The sequence below is a fragment of the Zeus faber genome, assembly GCF_960531495.2.
Source record: "Zeus faber genome assembly, chromosome: 4".
In the NCBI taxonomy this organism is placed as follows: Eukaryota; Metazoa; Chordata; class Actinopteri; order Zeiformes; family Zeidae; genus Zeus; species Zeus faber.
Window position 1 is genome coordinate 3,447,583 of NC_137191.1, and position 16,171 is coordinate 3,463,753.

At 39.9% G+C, this 16,171-nt stretch overlaps 1 protein-coding gene across 2 annotated transcripts in view; it reads left to right on the top strand.

Annotated features, from left to right (window-relative positions):
- Positions 1-12,896, top strand: part of glra3 (glycine receptor, alpha 3) — a gene marked incomplete at both ends in the record, with an annotated part of 113,207 nt that extends 100,311 nt beyond the window's left edge. The window contains 3 exons of one of the 2 annotated variants that reach the window (XM_079999243.1): positions 6,517-6,663; positions 7,914-8,042; positions 12,543-12,896. In XM_079999243.1, coding sequence (XP_079855369.1) covers positions 6,517-6,663; positions 7,914-8,042; positions 12,543-12,896 — 630 coding nt within the window. The remainder of the gene's footprint in view (positions 1-6,516; positions 6,664-7,913; positions 8,043-12,542) is intronic. The other variant, XM_079999244.1, reaches the window with a different exon arrangement.
- Positions 12,897-16,171: the final 3,275 nt, after the last annotated feature.

Sequence of the window (16,171 nt, forward strand, 5' to 3'; positions counted from 1 at the left end):
CACCGGTACGTCCGTTAACTCGCTGACGTCACTTGAACTTGATTGGAACATGTCCCAGTCTACGTCAGCGAGTGCGTCCTGAAGTGCAGCCTCTGATTGGTCCGTCCACCCCTTCACTTCCCTCGTCACCACCAGTTCTCTCGCGATCAGGGCTGTAATCGGGAACCAGCGAGATCTTGGCGTGGTCAGATTTCCCGAAAGCAGGGAGCGAGACTGTCTTGTATCCGTTCTTGTAAGGAGTGTAACAATGGTCCAAAGTTCTATCTCCCCTGGTGGCACACGTGATGTGTTGGTGGAAATTGGTCAGAACTTTTATAAGGTTCGCCCTGTTAAAGTCCCCAGTCACCACCACAGCTGCATCGGAATGTTTGTTTTGAAATCCGCACAACACATCATAAAGGTCCGACAGTGCTGTGTCGGTATGTGCTTGTGGTGGAATATAAACGGCTGTAATGATGACCGTGCTGAATTCCCGGTGGAGATAAAATGGACGGCATAACATGGTCAGCCGTTCCAGGTTTGGCGAGCAGTAGCAGGAGAGAGACGTGGTGTTGTTGGGGTTACACCAGCGGTTGTTTACCATGAGGCAGATGCCTCCACCTTTGGATTTCCCCGACTCCCCCGATCTGTCGCCGCAGAACACGGAGAAGGACTCGGCTGGACAGATGGCTTCATCCGGCACCAGTGGGTTCAACCATGTTTGGGTCAGGCAGAGGATGCAACAGTTCCTCGTGTCTCGTTGGAATTTAATCCTCACTCGAAGTTTATCCATCTTGTTCTCCAGGAACTGAACGTTGGCAAGAAGGATGCTTGGCTGAGATGGACGGTAAGGGTGCGTCCTCATTCTGACCTGAAAGGCCTCGTTTACCACGGTGCTTTCTCCATGGGCCCGCTCGTGAAACAGCGGCTCCATTTTTGTTGTTGTTGAGGGTCTTCCCGTGTAGAATTTCAGCCGGCCACTCAAAACAGAAAAAAATACTAAAATGTGCAAAAGTCGACCGGAGCGCCGGCGCAGGCGACCGCAAGGGGCGGCGCCACTATTGCTCATGTGCATGTTTTTTATCTCGTTAGCAGTTATAGCTCGTTAAAAATAAAACATTTAGATTAAAATAAAATGTTTATTTGTTAACATAAATGTTTGTGAGTAAACCACCTTGGTTCACTTGGTATAATTCTTACTAAAAATACAAAACATACAAAAGTAAGAACGGCTGTTTTCCACCTTTTTGTCCTTCCTGTTGCTCCGTAGCGGCGTCCTGTCAGAAATATGGAAATATGGAAAAAAATAAATACATGCATACATGCATGTATGAATGTATGTATGTATTTATTTATTTATTATATACCATTAGGGGTGGGTGATACCGCAGAATTTGGTTTCGATCTGATACCAAGTAATACCAAGGAAGAATCACCTCTATCGATAACAATACCGATACCGTTACTGGGGGGGTTTAAGTCGCCATGCGTGACGCGGCAATAGTGACACTTAGTTCAGCTCAGCAGTAAGAGCTGGCTCTTTCGGCTCCCAAACGGCTCTTCATTCAGTACCACTTCTGGCTTTAATACTTCAGACAATTTTAGCAATGTTTTGACCTGATTGTTATGTGTGCACATATATCACTTAAATTATTCAATGTCATTGTACTAAACAGTATGATTTCTGGAATACCATATTTTTACATTATGTTTGGTACAAAAACCTTAAATATTGTATTGTAATGTCATGTCATATTGATGGTTAAAGAATAAATATCCTAGTTGTATAACAAAAACAACTCACCACTAATGAAATAGCATGGTTAATAAGTAATTAACACAACTCTATACAGACATATATTTGAATTTCAATTTGTATGATATAATATGAAACAAGAAATATTTCTTCTCTGTTCAAAAATGTTTTCTTCTCGCCATTTAAATTTGCGCTCCAGGGGGAGGTGCCATCGGCGAAATCTGCACAGTCTCACCATGCTTGGCTCTTAATGTTATTACCAAGTGACAAGTTTCTGGATCGTAGTTAAAAAAAAACATTATAGGATCATCCTATTATTCTGGCTTGTATTAATTTAATGGTCTCTCAGACGGGAGGCGGCTCCCTCTCATAGAGCGTAGCCTATAATTTATTTATATATATATTTATGTATGTATGTATGCATGCATGTATGCATGTATGTATGTATTTATTTATTTATTATATACCATTAGATAAAGTATTAAATAGGGATGTTCTCAAAAGGAGGAAAAATGAGCTGTGGCCACCCTACCTCTATTATCAATCTTTTAAGGGCTATTGTGATTTACTGTGACATTTTTTTGCAGCTTTTTGTGATGTGGCATTTACTCTGAAGACAGAATTCTTGTTTTTTTGCATATATTGATTATATTTGTTGGTTACATATTGTTAAGACCCTGCTTGCGTTAGGGACTTGTTATGGTTGTTAGAATGTGTCTTACGGCGGGCGGTTCCATATATCACGAGAAAGGGGGACAGAGAGAGCAGAGGGAGAAGTGTTGGAGGTGATGTGTACAGTTCTACAAGCATGTTATGGCCCAGACAATGACCTGGAAGGAACAATAAACCCCACTGAGTGATAACCAAAGTGTGGTTTCTTCTGCTGGAATGCTACAATGTAATGTAATCAGACTTTGATGAAAAAAAATCATTTTTATTAGGTATCTGTTTGTGTCTGTATCCCTGATAATACAGTGACAAAGATAAATAGTGCTGCTGAGCGGTGGAGCGGGGAGCCACAGCTGTCTGTCTGGAGTGCTCACATGCGTACTACCGCTAGTGTTTTCTTTGGCAAAAAACAAAAAGTCCACGAAGATTCACGATTTTCGTTGTCAACGCCGTTTTGATGATTTTGTCAAGTATTTCTCCAACCTGAAAATGACATCAGTGATATTTATAGCTTTTTTGTCAACACATAGGACTTTATTTGTAATGAAGTTCATAATAAATAGAGATTTGAAAATATATGTTAACCATATGAATATAATGCTGTTCATTATTGGCGTATTTGTCTATGTTATACTTTTTTTTAAATCAGATTGATGTTTATTCTTTGAATATCTTTGTTTACTTTGTTCCTTCACATATGACTGGTGTTCGTTCTTTCCATATTTCTGTTTAAAAATTGTTCTTTGTAATATTGTTTAGTATTATATTTAAGAACAGTGTACCGTATTTTAAGTGTCATATGTTCATTATTGGAATTATATCTTATAATCTTTTTGTTTAATAGTTTTTCTTTGTATTTCATCTACATGGTACTTTGTAAATTCATGAAGTAAATATTTTGGTCTATTTATTTTATTTTTATTCTTGGCTGGAGTTTCAGGACTTGATATTACACAATGGACTTTGTGCTTTCCAGATTTATTAGATTTTTTTACACATATGAGCACAATCTTCAGATTTTCTTAATTTAACACATCTGAAATTCACTGACATGTGTTAAGTAAATTCCTGTCTCCATTTTAAATTGTGGCTTTCATGTACAATGTCATCCTGTTAGCAACATTTGAACAATTTACAAATGTAGGTTGTTTTGTAGCCGTGTCGTTTTCAAATAATAATTTCTTGGTCCAGCTCTTTCATTACACACCCTGCGTTTACCCTGCATTGCTTCACTGTACAAAGTCCGGCCAGTATGGCCAGTAATGACACTAAATGGGTGACTCCTTATATTGTCACACATCTTTGGTATAGTTACCGGCACAGAATGTGACATCACATTTACCTTTAATTCCATGGGCTGGTATTGTTTTCCACATGGCTTTGCGACTAGATGCTTCGTAGTATTCACTACTTTCTCGTCTTTGGGTGTCAATAACATCGACCTGAAGTCCTGTGATTTCAAATATTCGACTGAATGAATGTGCAGTATCCCAGAAATGACTATAGACAGACTCAATCATATTGTAGTAAGATACAGAGCTCCGGGTGTCTTATACCGATGATCTCCAACTTTACTCCTTGTGTGTGAATCAACAACTGCATACCACAATCTTTTATAATTATATATTATATATAATTATATATAATTGCACATGTATTATGAGAAATAGTTAATAAGCATGCTTCATCATCATTTAAGTGATTTCTGAATTTCTTTATCAATTGGCAAAGCATCTTTTATTCTACCAGACTTGTTCATATCCGGATAAAGATTAGTTCCTTGTATCAAAACATTATCTGGGTAATTGGATGTCCATGTGCAAACATTCTCGATCTTGCTTGTAAGTACTGTACTGCTGTTAAACTCATAGCCACCCACTGCTTGTTCCTGGAGTCTCCAAACTGTGAATCACCCTGATGTAATGAGCCTCTTAACACTGAGATGTATGGGGAATCAACAGTTACATTTAAACGATTCTCATCTACATTAACTTTTGCCATATAATTTCAATATTTAATTTGTGTTTCATAGTTTTTTTCAACTTTTTTTGAATTCCACTTAGTATTAGGCTGTATGTTGGGGGGATGGTAGCTCAGGCGGTAGAGCGGGTGGTCTAGTCATCTAAAGGTTGCTGGTTCAATCCCAGGCTCCTCCTGCTGGCATGCTATAGTGTCCTTGAGCAAGACACTCAGCTCCTGATGGCTGTGTTTGAATAATTGTAAGTTGCTTTGGATAAAAGCGTCTGCTAAATGTAATGTAATGTTTCAGCAATTGCTTATTTAGTTAGACTTTCGGCTACTTTTTGGCATCAGGAACACAAATAAACACAAACAATGCAATTATTTTATAGCACAAACATAATAAATACATGTTACTTTCAATTTGTATTTTATTACACTTCTTGTGCTACTGTAACAATCCACAATTCAAGAACACAGTTAACTAATTTAATTGCCTGTAATGGAATATAGACAACATTTATTGGACATTAACATTACTTTGGAATTTGGCTTATTATGGAAGGACTCATCACTATTTAATGTCTTCTCCTTTTTCAATTGAAGCCTGCTACATTTAGCTGCAGGAAGCTGCATGTAGAAATAGAGGTCAGCCATCTATGTTTGCCTGTAAACCAGAAATTCTCATTCTTATAACTCACGCCTGTGGAAATAGAGGTGCACTCTCAGTGACGGAAAGGTGACTGTTTGGTGCCATGTCAGGCAATGATGACATAGTGATGGAAACGTAACCGTTCGATGCCGTGTGGGGCAACAATTGTGGAGTGACGTTAGGAGGCCATGACAACTGTCTGTGATTATTTATACTTTTCCGGGTCATAGTTTTCCAATGCTTCCTGAGTCCATGAAACGCATCATGGACTCCTACAGTTTGTGTCTTACAACTTCCTCAAATCGAATCAAAATTGATGCGAGCAGAATGCCTTTATTTACAAAAAGAGCAAAAGATATTGAACAGAAATTGAAAAGCCCCGCTGACGTCAAGCAGGTAGACGATATACAGACTCACACACATACACTCACAGTTGGTAAACTCTACAGAGCGATGGGAGTCTACAGTACAGAGTTCACATGATGTGAATGGGCGTCGGGACCCACAACCTGCACAAACAAATTGGATGGTGATGTCACAAAGTGTCCTACTCAACAAACTCATCTCTCTCCACCACCTGGACGGAAGTTTAAGAACCTTGGCGTCTCGCGATACATGACCGTTCGGATACATCTGGTCAAATTTCATTGTTTTTTCACTAATTCCTGCTCCGAATGGATGCAAAACTTGAGCCACAAGACCTGGCTCTAACGAGATCTCAACCATGGCCGTGGGTCCAGCGGTTGTCATTAAAAAAATGCGAAGAAAAATAATATTCATAAAAATCTGAACAGCCCTGGGGGCTGGACCTCTAATAAGGAAGTTAGTACTAATGCCAATAATAATAATAATAATAATAATAATAATAAAAATAATAATAATATTAATATAATTATAATATAATTATAACTGCAAAGAAAAAATGCTTTAAAGGTGCAGTGTGTAGAATTTACGGAACGGACTTGGCAGAAATGGAACATAATATTCATACGTATGTTTTAGTTAGTGTATAATCCCATGAAAATATGAATCTTGTTTTTGTTACCTTAGAATGAGCCGTTTTTATCAACATGGGTGCGAGTACGCTTCACGGAGGCTACCATTGCATCGCCATGTTTCTTCTATGTGGCCTCAGAACAGACAAACCAAACACTGGCTCTAGAGAGGGCCTTTCGCGTTTCGGACCTACCTTCTCTTCCACGGAGGCCGCCATGTTGCACCACCATGGGGAGAGTTATTCCTATTTTTAAAATTAATTATTATTAATTATTCAAAGTTTTGGAGAGCATGGGAGCGGAGGAAAGGAGGAATGGAGGAATGGAGCAATTGAGCACGGATGGTTGTCAATGTTGTGAGGATATTCTAAGGAATTTTCCATGAGTTAACCTCCCTGAATTTCAATTGAATAACCCTAATGTATTTGTTACTTGCAATTTGACTAACGTGTGTGTGTGTGTCTGTGTGTGTGTGTGTGTGTGTGTGTGTGTGTGTGTTTTTACAGGTCTCTTATGTCAAGGCCATTGACATCTGGATGGCGGTGTGCCTTCTTTTTGTCTTCTCGGCGCTGCTGGAGTACGCCGCCGTGAACTTTGTTTCGCGGCAGCACAAGGAGCTCCTCCGCTTTAGGCCGCGCAAGAATAAGCACAAGGTACACACAGCAGCATGGCTGACATTTTGGGGCCGGACTAGTAATTACACAACACAGCACAACACAACACAGCACGGCACTATACAAAAAGCCATTATTGTTTAAGGTTAAAAGTTGTTTTTGCGATAATCTATTTCAGACAAATTAAGGATCTCCAGGTTGTTTATTTTCTTTTAAAGCTGACTTGGCTACCCTCCATCGTAACTTGTGGCAAGGCTGCCACTCTGTGGAGATCTTCCACTACTGTGGTTTCTGCGGCGGGAGAGACTGACCAAGTCTTACAAGCCCAAATTGGAATTCTTACAAAATGACCGTTTGTCAACATTTTGACAAATTGATTATTTTCAGGCTGATATCATGAGCATTACTGGGGAAGGTTGATGAGAGAATCCATGATGACGTCACAAACGCGAATCCCTGTCCCGTGAAAAACTACACAACAAGGATTGTGGTCTCTTCTCCCTCCACTCCCCACCTCCCTATGACTCTACCTCTATTATACCTCTGTCTACATTTACTTTACAATACCTCTTCTCTGTCTCTATCTCTACTATGTAGAAAACTAACGAGGGAATCAACCATTGTTATCAATATCTTTGTGAAAATACGATTATCTTTGATATAAAGTTGTAATACAACATAAAACTGCCATCAATATGTAGCTTTGATTCGTGATACTGTGCAGGAGTGTGAGAAGGAGAGTAATATAAATGATGATAATGGTGGAGGGGTGGTGGGAAAAATACAATAACATTTAATTTAAAATGCGCAGCTCACACTTTGCTGGCCTGAAACTGTCCTAAAAACATTGCATTCCCCCTCCGTGCACTTCCCCAGTGTTTCAGCACATGACACAGCATGGTTCAAGCTGTGCACGTCTGAATTTTGTCAGTCATTTTTATTTTCCATTTTTTAAATTTAATTGTGTTGATTTTCCATCCATCTGTGGGCTATCCAACCCTCCAGATGCTTCACTGTATGCCCGGGTTAAATGGACAAACCAGTGCGTGACTTGGTCGGTCTGTCAAATTATGCAGACTCAATTTGGCGGCGAACACAATTTCCCCTTTCTATGGGGACTGAGTCATAATTGACATGTAACATGAAGTGACTCCCCTCTGTTTCATTTGGAAGTTGTTATTTATTTATTTTTCACATTTCCATGTTTGTCTCTGTCTTTTTGCCTGTCTGTCCACCTCTCTCTGCCATCGCCTGTTGTGGATTGTATGCATGCTACCCCCTGGTGGTAGGATGATAAAGGTGCAGTCGATCCAGTGGAGCTGGCCAAATCCCTGCGCCATATTAACACTCACAACGGCCTCAAGCCACCAGATCCACTGTATGGGTCTATGACCAACATTTACACCAGCAACCACAGGGTAACAACACTTTGTGTGTGTGTGCGTGCGTGTGTGTTTATGTGTGTGGGGAGGCTTGGGGTGGTTGGTTACCATGCTTGCTTAAATATATGTATGTTCCGTTCTGCATGCTGCAACGCATTTATTTTCCCTTTGCTCTCCTATTGCTTTGGTTGCAAATTAATATTGTTGTTCACACTCCTTCCATATCAGATTCGTGTGAAATTTCACTTCCGGCTTTACTTCTTCATTTTTCTCAAAAAGAAAAATAGGGCTGTGGTTGGTAATTGGCAGCCAGTGATTAACGAATGAATGAATGAATGAATGATTCTCACCAACAGTGCACTCGCTTACTACCGCAGATACAAACAAAACACTGGCGATTAGCTTAAATAAATAAACTTTCATGAAACAAAACAAGGAAACTGAATGGATCCAATAATTTCACTATTAATATACACTATTAATACACTAACTAAGGGTGCAAACATCATGTTACAATGTGCATATTAGTCACAAGATACATTCGACTAAAAATAAAGTTAAAGTTAAAATTCACGTTCCGTTACAGCATAACTCATAGAGCCTCTTGAACATCCTCTTACGTCACTATGTGGATATTCCTCTTAAACAGGCTCTGCCTGTTCAGAAAGGGGAGCTGCTTCATCATTTTCTTGGATTACAATGACAATTTGCAATTGAATTAGTCAGGCAACTGCTCTGTGGTTGACTTTTATCCTTAACCTGGCGTCTTCACTGAGGTGGACATCTTTTATGTTTCCCACTGGCCAAAGTGTGTTCCAGTGGGCCTGGAGGTAGTAGTTAAGTTTAAATGATCAGGTTGCATTAATAATAGGTGTGGCCTGGTATAGAGAACATCAGCCCAGCAACATTTGCACTCCAATGCATGCATGTCATTCTCTCTTCAAATTACAAAGCTTTTTCAGTCTTAAGTGAGAAACGTTACTTGTCCAGAAAGCATTAATCCTACAAACAAATAGAAACAGATCAACAACTGTAATGTATGATGCAGAACAGGGACTGGAAACGAACCTCCTCACCTCAAGTTTGAAAAGCTGCTCCCGAATCAGCACATGATTGCCAAATGAAGTGAATGAAAGTTCCAACAGGTGACTCAGCTGACAGTCATTTGAGTGGGCCGCGAAAAACACTGAAAGCAGATTCTCACCCTCAAATAGAACCTTTTGCTTGTATTTCTACTGCTTTGTGTTTTTTTCTATCGCTCATCCCTAAAATAGTTTTTGTTTTGTTTCTGTCCAAATCGAACAATGTCATTGTTACGGCAGGTTCTATTCTGGTAGTACCGCTGGGAGGGGTACTAACAAATCAGATCTATCGCTAGTCTCCAATGTCATTATAGCAACAGTATTATTATTCTGATCTGCAATATTTATTCAATTATGTTTTTCAACCCAGTTGGTTGTTGGTTCCCATCATTTATACCAAACATTAAGCAAACATTTTACCCTTAAAGGGCCCATATTTTACTCCTTTTCAACAAGCAAACAAAAAATGTTGAAGTTTTTTGCTGAAAATACCACTCAGGTTATGAATTGTATCCATTTTAGAATGACTCTATACCCCTCCTGTTCTCGACGGGCTGTATATAATATTGTGTAGCTCCCCCTCGTGCCACCAAAACAGCTCTGACCCGTTGAGGCATGGACTCCACAAGACCTCTGAAGGTGTCCTGTGGTATCTGGCACCAAGACGTTAGCAGCCGTTCCTTTAAGTCCTGTATGTTGCTAGATTTGGCCCCCATGGATTGGGCTGGATCGAGCATCCCACAGATGCTTGAATAAGCATTCCATAGATGATCGATCAGATCAGACCCTAACCCCGGCCATCTACACAAATGAGAAGAAAATGTGACTCATCAGACCAGACCACCTTCTTCCATTGCACCATGGTTCAGTTCTGATGCTCACATGCCCATTGTAGGTGCTTTCTGCGGTGGACAGGGGTCAGCATGTGCACTCTCACCGGTCTGTGGCTATGCAGTCCCATAAGCAGCAGGAGAAGAAGAGAAGAAGAATCTTTATTGGTCACACGACTCACCACACTACAACACATGCATATATATACACACACACGCACATGCTTTTTTGGGTGGTGGCCGGTGAAATGTGGCCTCTGCATTTAACCCATCCTGGCTTGTCCTTCCTCCGGGGGGGCCAGCCAGGAGCAGTAGGCAGCATTCGTGGACGCACCCGGGCACCTGGTACCAAGTGTCCATCGCTGGTCAGATGATGGTGATGTATGAAGCAGTGTGTGTTCTGACACCTTTCAATTAAAGCGAGCATTTAATATTCATCAATTTGTGCTACAGTAGTTCTTCTGTGGGATCGGACCAGACGGGCTAGCCTTCGCTCCCCAACAAATTCAAGAACTGACTGTTACACTTGCTGCGTAATATATCCCACCCTTGACAGGTGCCATTGGACGAGATGATCAATGTTATTCACTTGTGGCTGATCCGTGTAGAGCTCAACAGTCACTGCTCACTTGTTGAACCACTCAGTTTCAGGAAGTGAATTTCAAAGGGAAAGAGGATAAGAGAGGAGAGGAGATGAGATGAGAGGGGAAGAACAGATAGGGAGTTGAACAGAGAGGAAAAGATGAGAGTAGAGAAGGTGAGATGGGATGAGAGAAGCTACAGAGGAGAGGAGAGAAGAGGATGAGGTGTGTCCCCTTTGTTGGAGAGGGATGTGACTGGCACTGTTGGATTTTTCTCGATGAGTTTAAGTATATAGTAATGTCTGACTCGCCCCCTACCTCCAACTGCATGGGCCGCACAGCCTCCAGGCTTCAGTGCCTCAATTAGGTCACATTTAGGCACCTCTACCCTGAACCGTTAGTTGGGGGTTTGAGGTTTGAGCTACAGTTTGTTTGATTAATTTCATTAGTATGTCATTTGAGAACTTGTTTGTCACCTAACTTTACCGTGAACACCTTCAAAGATCAAAGGTTAAAAATTGGTCCGGACTTATTCAAGCCCCGCCCCTTTGTTAAAGAGAGACATACCTGGCACTGTTGGATTCATTTAGATGAGTAGATGCGATCTGACCTTTTGTTTGCCTTACATTGTTTGCTACATTAAGGGAAGACCCCCAATGGGGTCCCCAAAGCAGGGGACTAGCCTAAAAACTCAGCACAACTTGGTGACCCTGATGCAGGCCTCACCCTGATGCAGGTGGACCAATATAGTCAACTGAATCAGCTGAATGTTGAGATTTTATTTCAAATGCCTTTTTTCACCCATTTTACAATAATAAGGATCTATTAACTATCTCCAGATTTTAGTACATGCCCATTCAATACATCCGCCAAGTGTGAAGTAGATCGGATGAATGGTTGTCAAGATAATGGAAGGACATAAGACAGATCCCCTCCAGTGCACGGCCATTCGAAATGGGACAGTTTGACAAAATTATATGAAATAACAAAACTTTGCAATAAAAATGAGCACCAAATATAAAATTATAAGCATATTAGAACTTCAGGAGGATCAGTCGAGTACAGATTTCTTCAGTCAATGATTTAGTCGTGTTTATGTGAGGGGGATACCCCTCCAACTGCTACTTGGGTCCCCAGCAATACACATGTAAGTGTAAGTAGATGTAAGTAGATCAGATGAACGGTTGTTGAGATAATCAAATGACATACATACATACATACATACAGATTGATATTGCTAGAATTAGAATTATATATATATATATATATATATATATATACCACCAAAAGAAGAAGATACCGTATATTCAAATTTTCAGCAAAGCACGCAGTTAGCTTAAGCTAACCATCATTAGATTGGAGGTCACTTTATCATTCGCAATGGTTTATGGGATGAGTAGATCCTTTTTATGTACAGTCTTACATCTTTACCCTTTTTTTCCATTTTCCAAGTTGTTTTTTTGGTTAAAACTATAGAAGGATTTTCTGAAACTTTTCAGTAGTAAAGACCAAAGTGAGATTGTGCCATGAACAGTTATAAATGATGGGAACTGAAATTTGAATAAGGCCTGGGTTGGTGAAAAATTGTGAAACTATCCATTAAAAAACATTGTTGGTCACTGAAAGAAGGACGACGAGATTATTCCATTAGATAGATTTGATTGTGTTCATTCACATATGTCACCATTTTGACTGACAATTTTTGGTTACATTTACTGAGACAAGCTAGCTAGCAAGTCACTTTATATGGCTAGTCCAAACATAGTTCTTAGTTCTTATGGAAATATTACGCACCCCTGTTCAAACTGACTACAACCAAAGGACTGTAAATGCTACAACTGTAGTATGTATTCAACTCAAAAATACTTTGAATACTTTGAAATTTGGCCTAAATCAAGGAAGCTTACTAGGATGTACAGTAAATGCTTAGTAACCATTTAAAAAAAAAACACCTACTACCTAAGCTAGGCAGTATACTTGTGAATAAGACATACCAGTTATATAACCTAATCAAATCTAATCACTCTAATCTGCCCCAAACAGGAAGAGGAAGCCCACGAGGGCCGTCTGAGCTTCACAGCGGCTGCGGGCTCTGCTTTGGGGAACAGCAAGGAACCCGTCTCCAAGGCCAGCGGCAACAACACTGTCGCTGTTGCGACCACCCTAGGTGGTACGGCGAGTGCTACAAAGAACCCTCCCTTGGCGTCGGCAGTAGGTGGAAGAGTTGTTGTCCTGGGTGGCAGGAGCCACGAGGAGATGAGGAAGCTGTTCATTGACCGGGCAAAAAAGATTGACACCGTCTCCAGGGCCGGATTTCCGCTGGCATTCCTGTTCTTCAACATATTTTACTGGGTGTTATACAAGATCCTGAGGCACGAGGATGTACACAAGCAGTAGAGGAACACATAAAGACAGTGAGGCCAATGGGGTTTGGTGGAGGTCAGGCACTTGTTCATTAGAGGGAAAGAAAGGTGAGATAAGTGACACTTATCTGATTGAGTCCATAAGACTTTTTCGCAATTACTTCCTGTTGATTATTATAGGACAAGTGTTGAAAAAGTTGCTCACCTTCAGCTGTTTTGGAGCATTTGTCAGGAGTCATGCTACTTCAAAGGGACTGGAGCTGCATTGTAGAAGTGGCAAAACTTTAGCACCCAGTGTTGCCTGACAGCATTTCAAATATTCATCAGTATATTACAGGATGGTTAGTAGATCCCCTCATCCCATTTCCCATCTACTGAGCCCCTGTCTTGATTTGGAAGGATTTCCTAATCCATCACTGGCAACAGTCTGCTCTCTCCCAATCCACATTGTGGTCTTCCCTTTCAAACATCGGAGATTACAGATTTTATATTTTCTTGTTCAGCTCGGTGTTTTGTTACCTAGCTTTTTGCATTATTTTTTAAACTCGATCAGTTGCACCTCTGACCATTTCATTACACAAGCCACTTTTCAATACAAAACCTGTTCGTTTAGATGGACCGCTAACTTGAAATGCCTTCCTTTTAAAAACAAAGGTTCCAGGCAAGACCGCAAATGCCCCATCTCGGCAAGTCACCTAGCAGCTCCTGTCATTCTTACTGTAAATCTGTGGTGCCTGCCCAGGCCAGTTTAGTGTTGCTTAATTTAGATTAATTTATTTGATAATTCTTTATCAAATATACATCAATATGACCTTTAACCGAGCATAGATTATACCACCTACACAAGATGTTTAATAGGCACTCTTTTGATCACTCAGATTAGTGAGACAATTTTGTCTACATGACACAATGTTGATACTACAAATTGGCTTTATTTGGTTTCCACTTTCCACTTTATTTCCTTTGGAGGATGATGGACTTTATGTGAGTTAAAAACTGAGACTCATCTAATTAGTCTGAGTAATGGGTAACACATCCCCAAGTGTGAAGCAGATGCCCTTGAACTACATATTAGTATTCAAAAAAAGCAATGGGCCCTATTCTTTGAAGGACCATGAGGCAAAAGTACAGGTGGTCTTTTTTTTAATCCCCCAAAAAAGACACTGCAATTGCTCCATTTGGGTCTCGACAAGATTACCAGTACGTGTGTTGCAACATGATAATCTCTTTGTGGACAAGGCGTGTGGAGAATGGATACTTTCTGGATCAAAGGGATACCTTAGCAATTCCTGAAGTGCAACAATGCCCAGCTCAGGAACAAAGTCAACTAAACAAAAAAAATTGTAAAGCTCGTTAAAGATCTTTGCCAAAGATAACAAGCTATGCATATGTAACCAAGTGCAAAACACATATCTTTAATATTTAAGAGACACTTTAGGTAACTGCGGAGAGACGCACCTTTACAGATATTTTTGGGGGTGTATTTCAACTCATTTTGCGTATTTTGGATCAATATTTTTTGCTTTGATACTGTGACGTCTTGACCTGTAACTGTTACTGCCAGATGACCCCTACTGCTGGTACTCATTCATTCCAATAGAATTTTGACAACATCGTCCAAAACTACTAACACAGGCTGAAAAGAGAGGAGATGCTCCCCTAAAAAAACATGAACATGTTTCAAAAACAAATTGAGGATGGTAGAACACTCTTAAATGCTACATAGTCAATTCTGCTGAAGATCATAACTATGACACGAACACCATGAGAGATTCAAGAGATTCAAGAGGTTTATTTATCACAACTAGAATAGAAGAATACATATGTGGGGAAACAGTCACTAAAGAACCACGAGGCACAACGTTTTCACTATGCAAATACTCGGATGATTTGGTTAACCCATGCGCACACAGTGGTAAACTATGATACACACACACACACACACACACACACACACACACACACACACACACACAAATATACAGTATATATGTATATATACTTTGCGCAAGCATAACTTAAGGCAGATAGAATTACACGTGCTTAAAAAAAAACACATTCACATCATGAACACTGTTTTGCCCACCCGTGTCTTAAAGCTTAACTGTCAGTGTGTGTGTGTGTGTGTGTGTGTGTGTGTGTGTGTGTGTGTGTGTGTGTGTGAGTGCTTGTTTGATTGTTTGCTATACTATCAAAAGGAAATTTCATAAATATTTTTTTGCAAATATAATTGCACACAGTCCAGTTTACATAGAACTAGAAATACCTGTATATTGCCTCTAGCGGCACACCTGTTTTCCGATGATAGCGCCGGCTGGCTACGGTCCCAAAATCTTAAAAGCACCGCACCCATTTCTCTCATTCCCCTTGTGCATAAGTAATGTTCACATGCTTTTCCTCATTCTGATGTCCTAACAGCGTTTTTGCCACCTACATGCAGTATCGGTTGAGCCCAGTGAGATTGTGCTGACTCACACGGATATTGGTCACACAAATAAACCAATGTTTTAGCCTTTAAAAATATGTTAAAATTCTTCTTTTTAAAATAAATGATGTGAACCAACCTTTTAATAAGGCCTGTGTTGAAAAGGGGCAAAAATATTATTTAAACTATAATCTTTAGAGATACTTTTGTTTTGAATACAACTTCATACAACTTCAAAGATTGACAAGAAGTTACGATTATTCTTTGTTCATGACCAAATCCTGCTGTAACAACAACTAAAACACTTAGGGCAAATATTTGTATTTATTTATATTTTAGATAAATCTATTTTTTTTTTTTTTAGTGTGTACATTTGTTAGTCACACCCACGAACCATATATCACATAATTTTCTCCTAGATTAATAGAACCTCAAAGAAAACTTTTGAGAGCTTTTTTTAATTATAAAAATCAGCTCACAGCTTACTTCCAAGGCATGTCCACCCAAAACAAAATGCGAATCCTTATTCACCTTCTTGTCTAACTTCACTGTGGCGTGAATTTGCAGACCAGTTGCTTCTGCATGTCGGGAATGAAGTTAACCACAAGCAAACATCAGCATACCTGTTCGATGCTTCCGTTCTGATCACTGCTTGAAAGATAAATGGCTAACAGATCGGAATATTAATAGACTGTCACCCAGAGGGCCTTTGGTTCCTGTAGTCTTCCATAAAAACTAAAATAAAAACCCTTTCAAAACAGTGGTAAGTGTAATCTAATAGCCACTGTTGATTTAAATCAATGAATCATGTATAACTGAGTAATCATTCATTCAAACCCCCTGGCAGCAAAGATCTGGAGAGCAGAACATGAACATGTGATTCT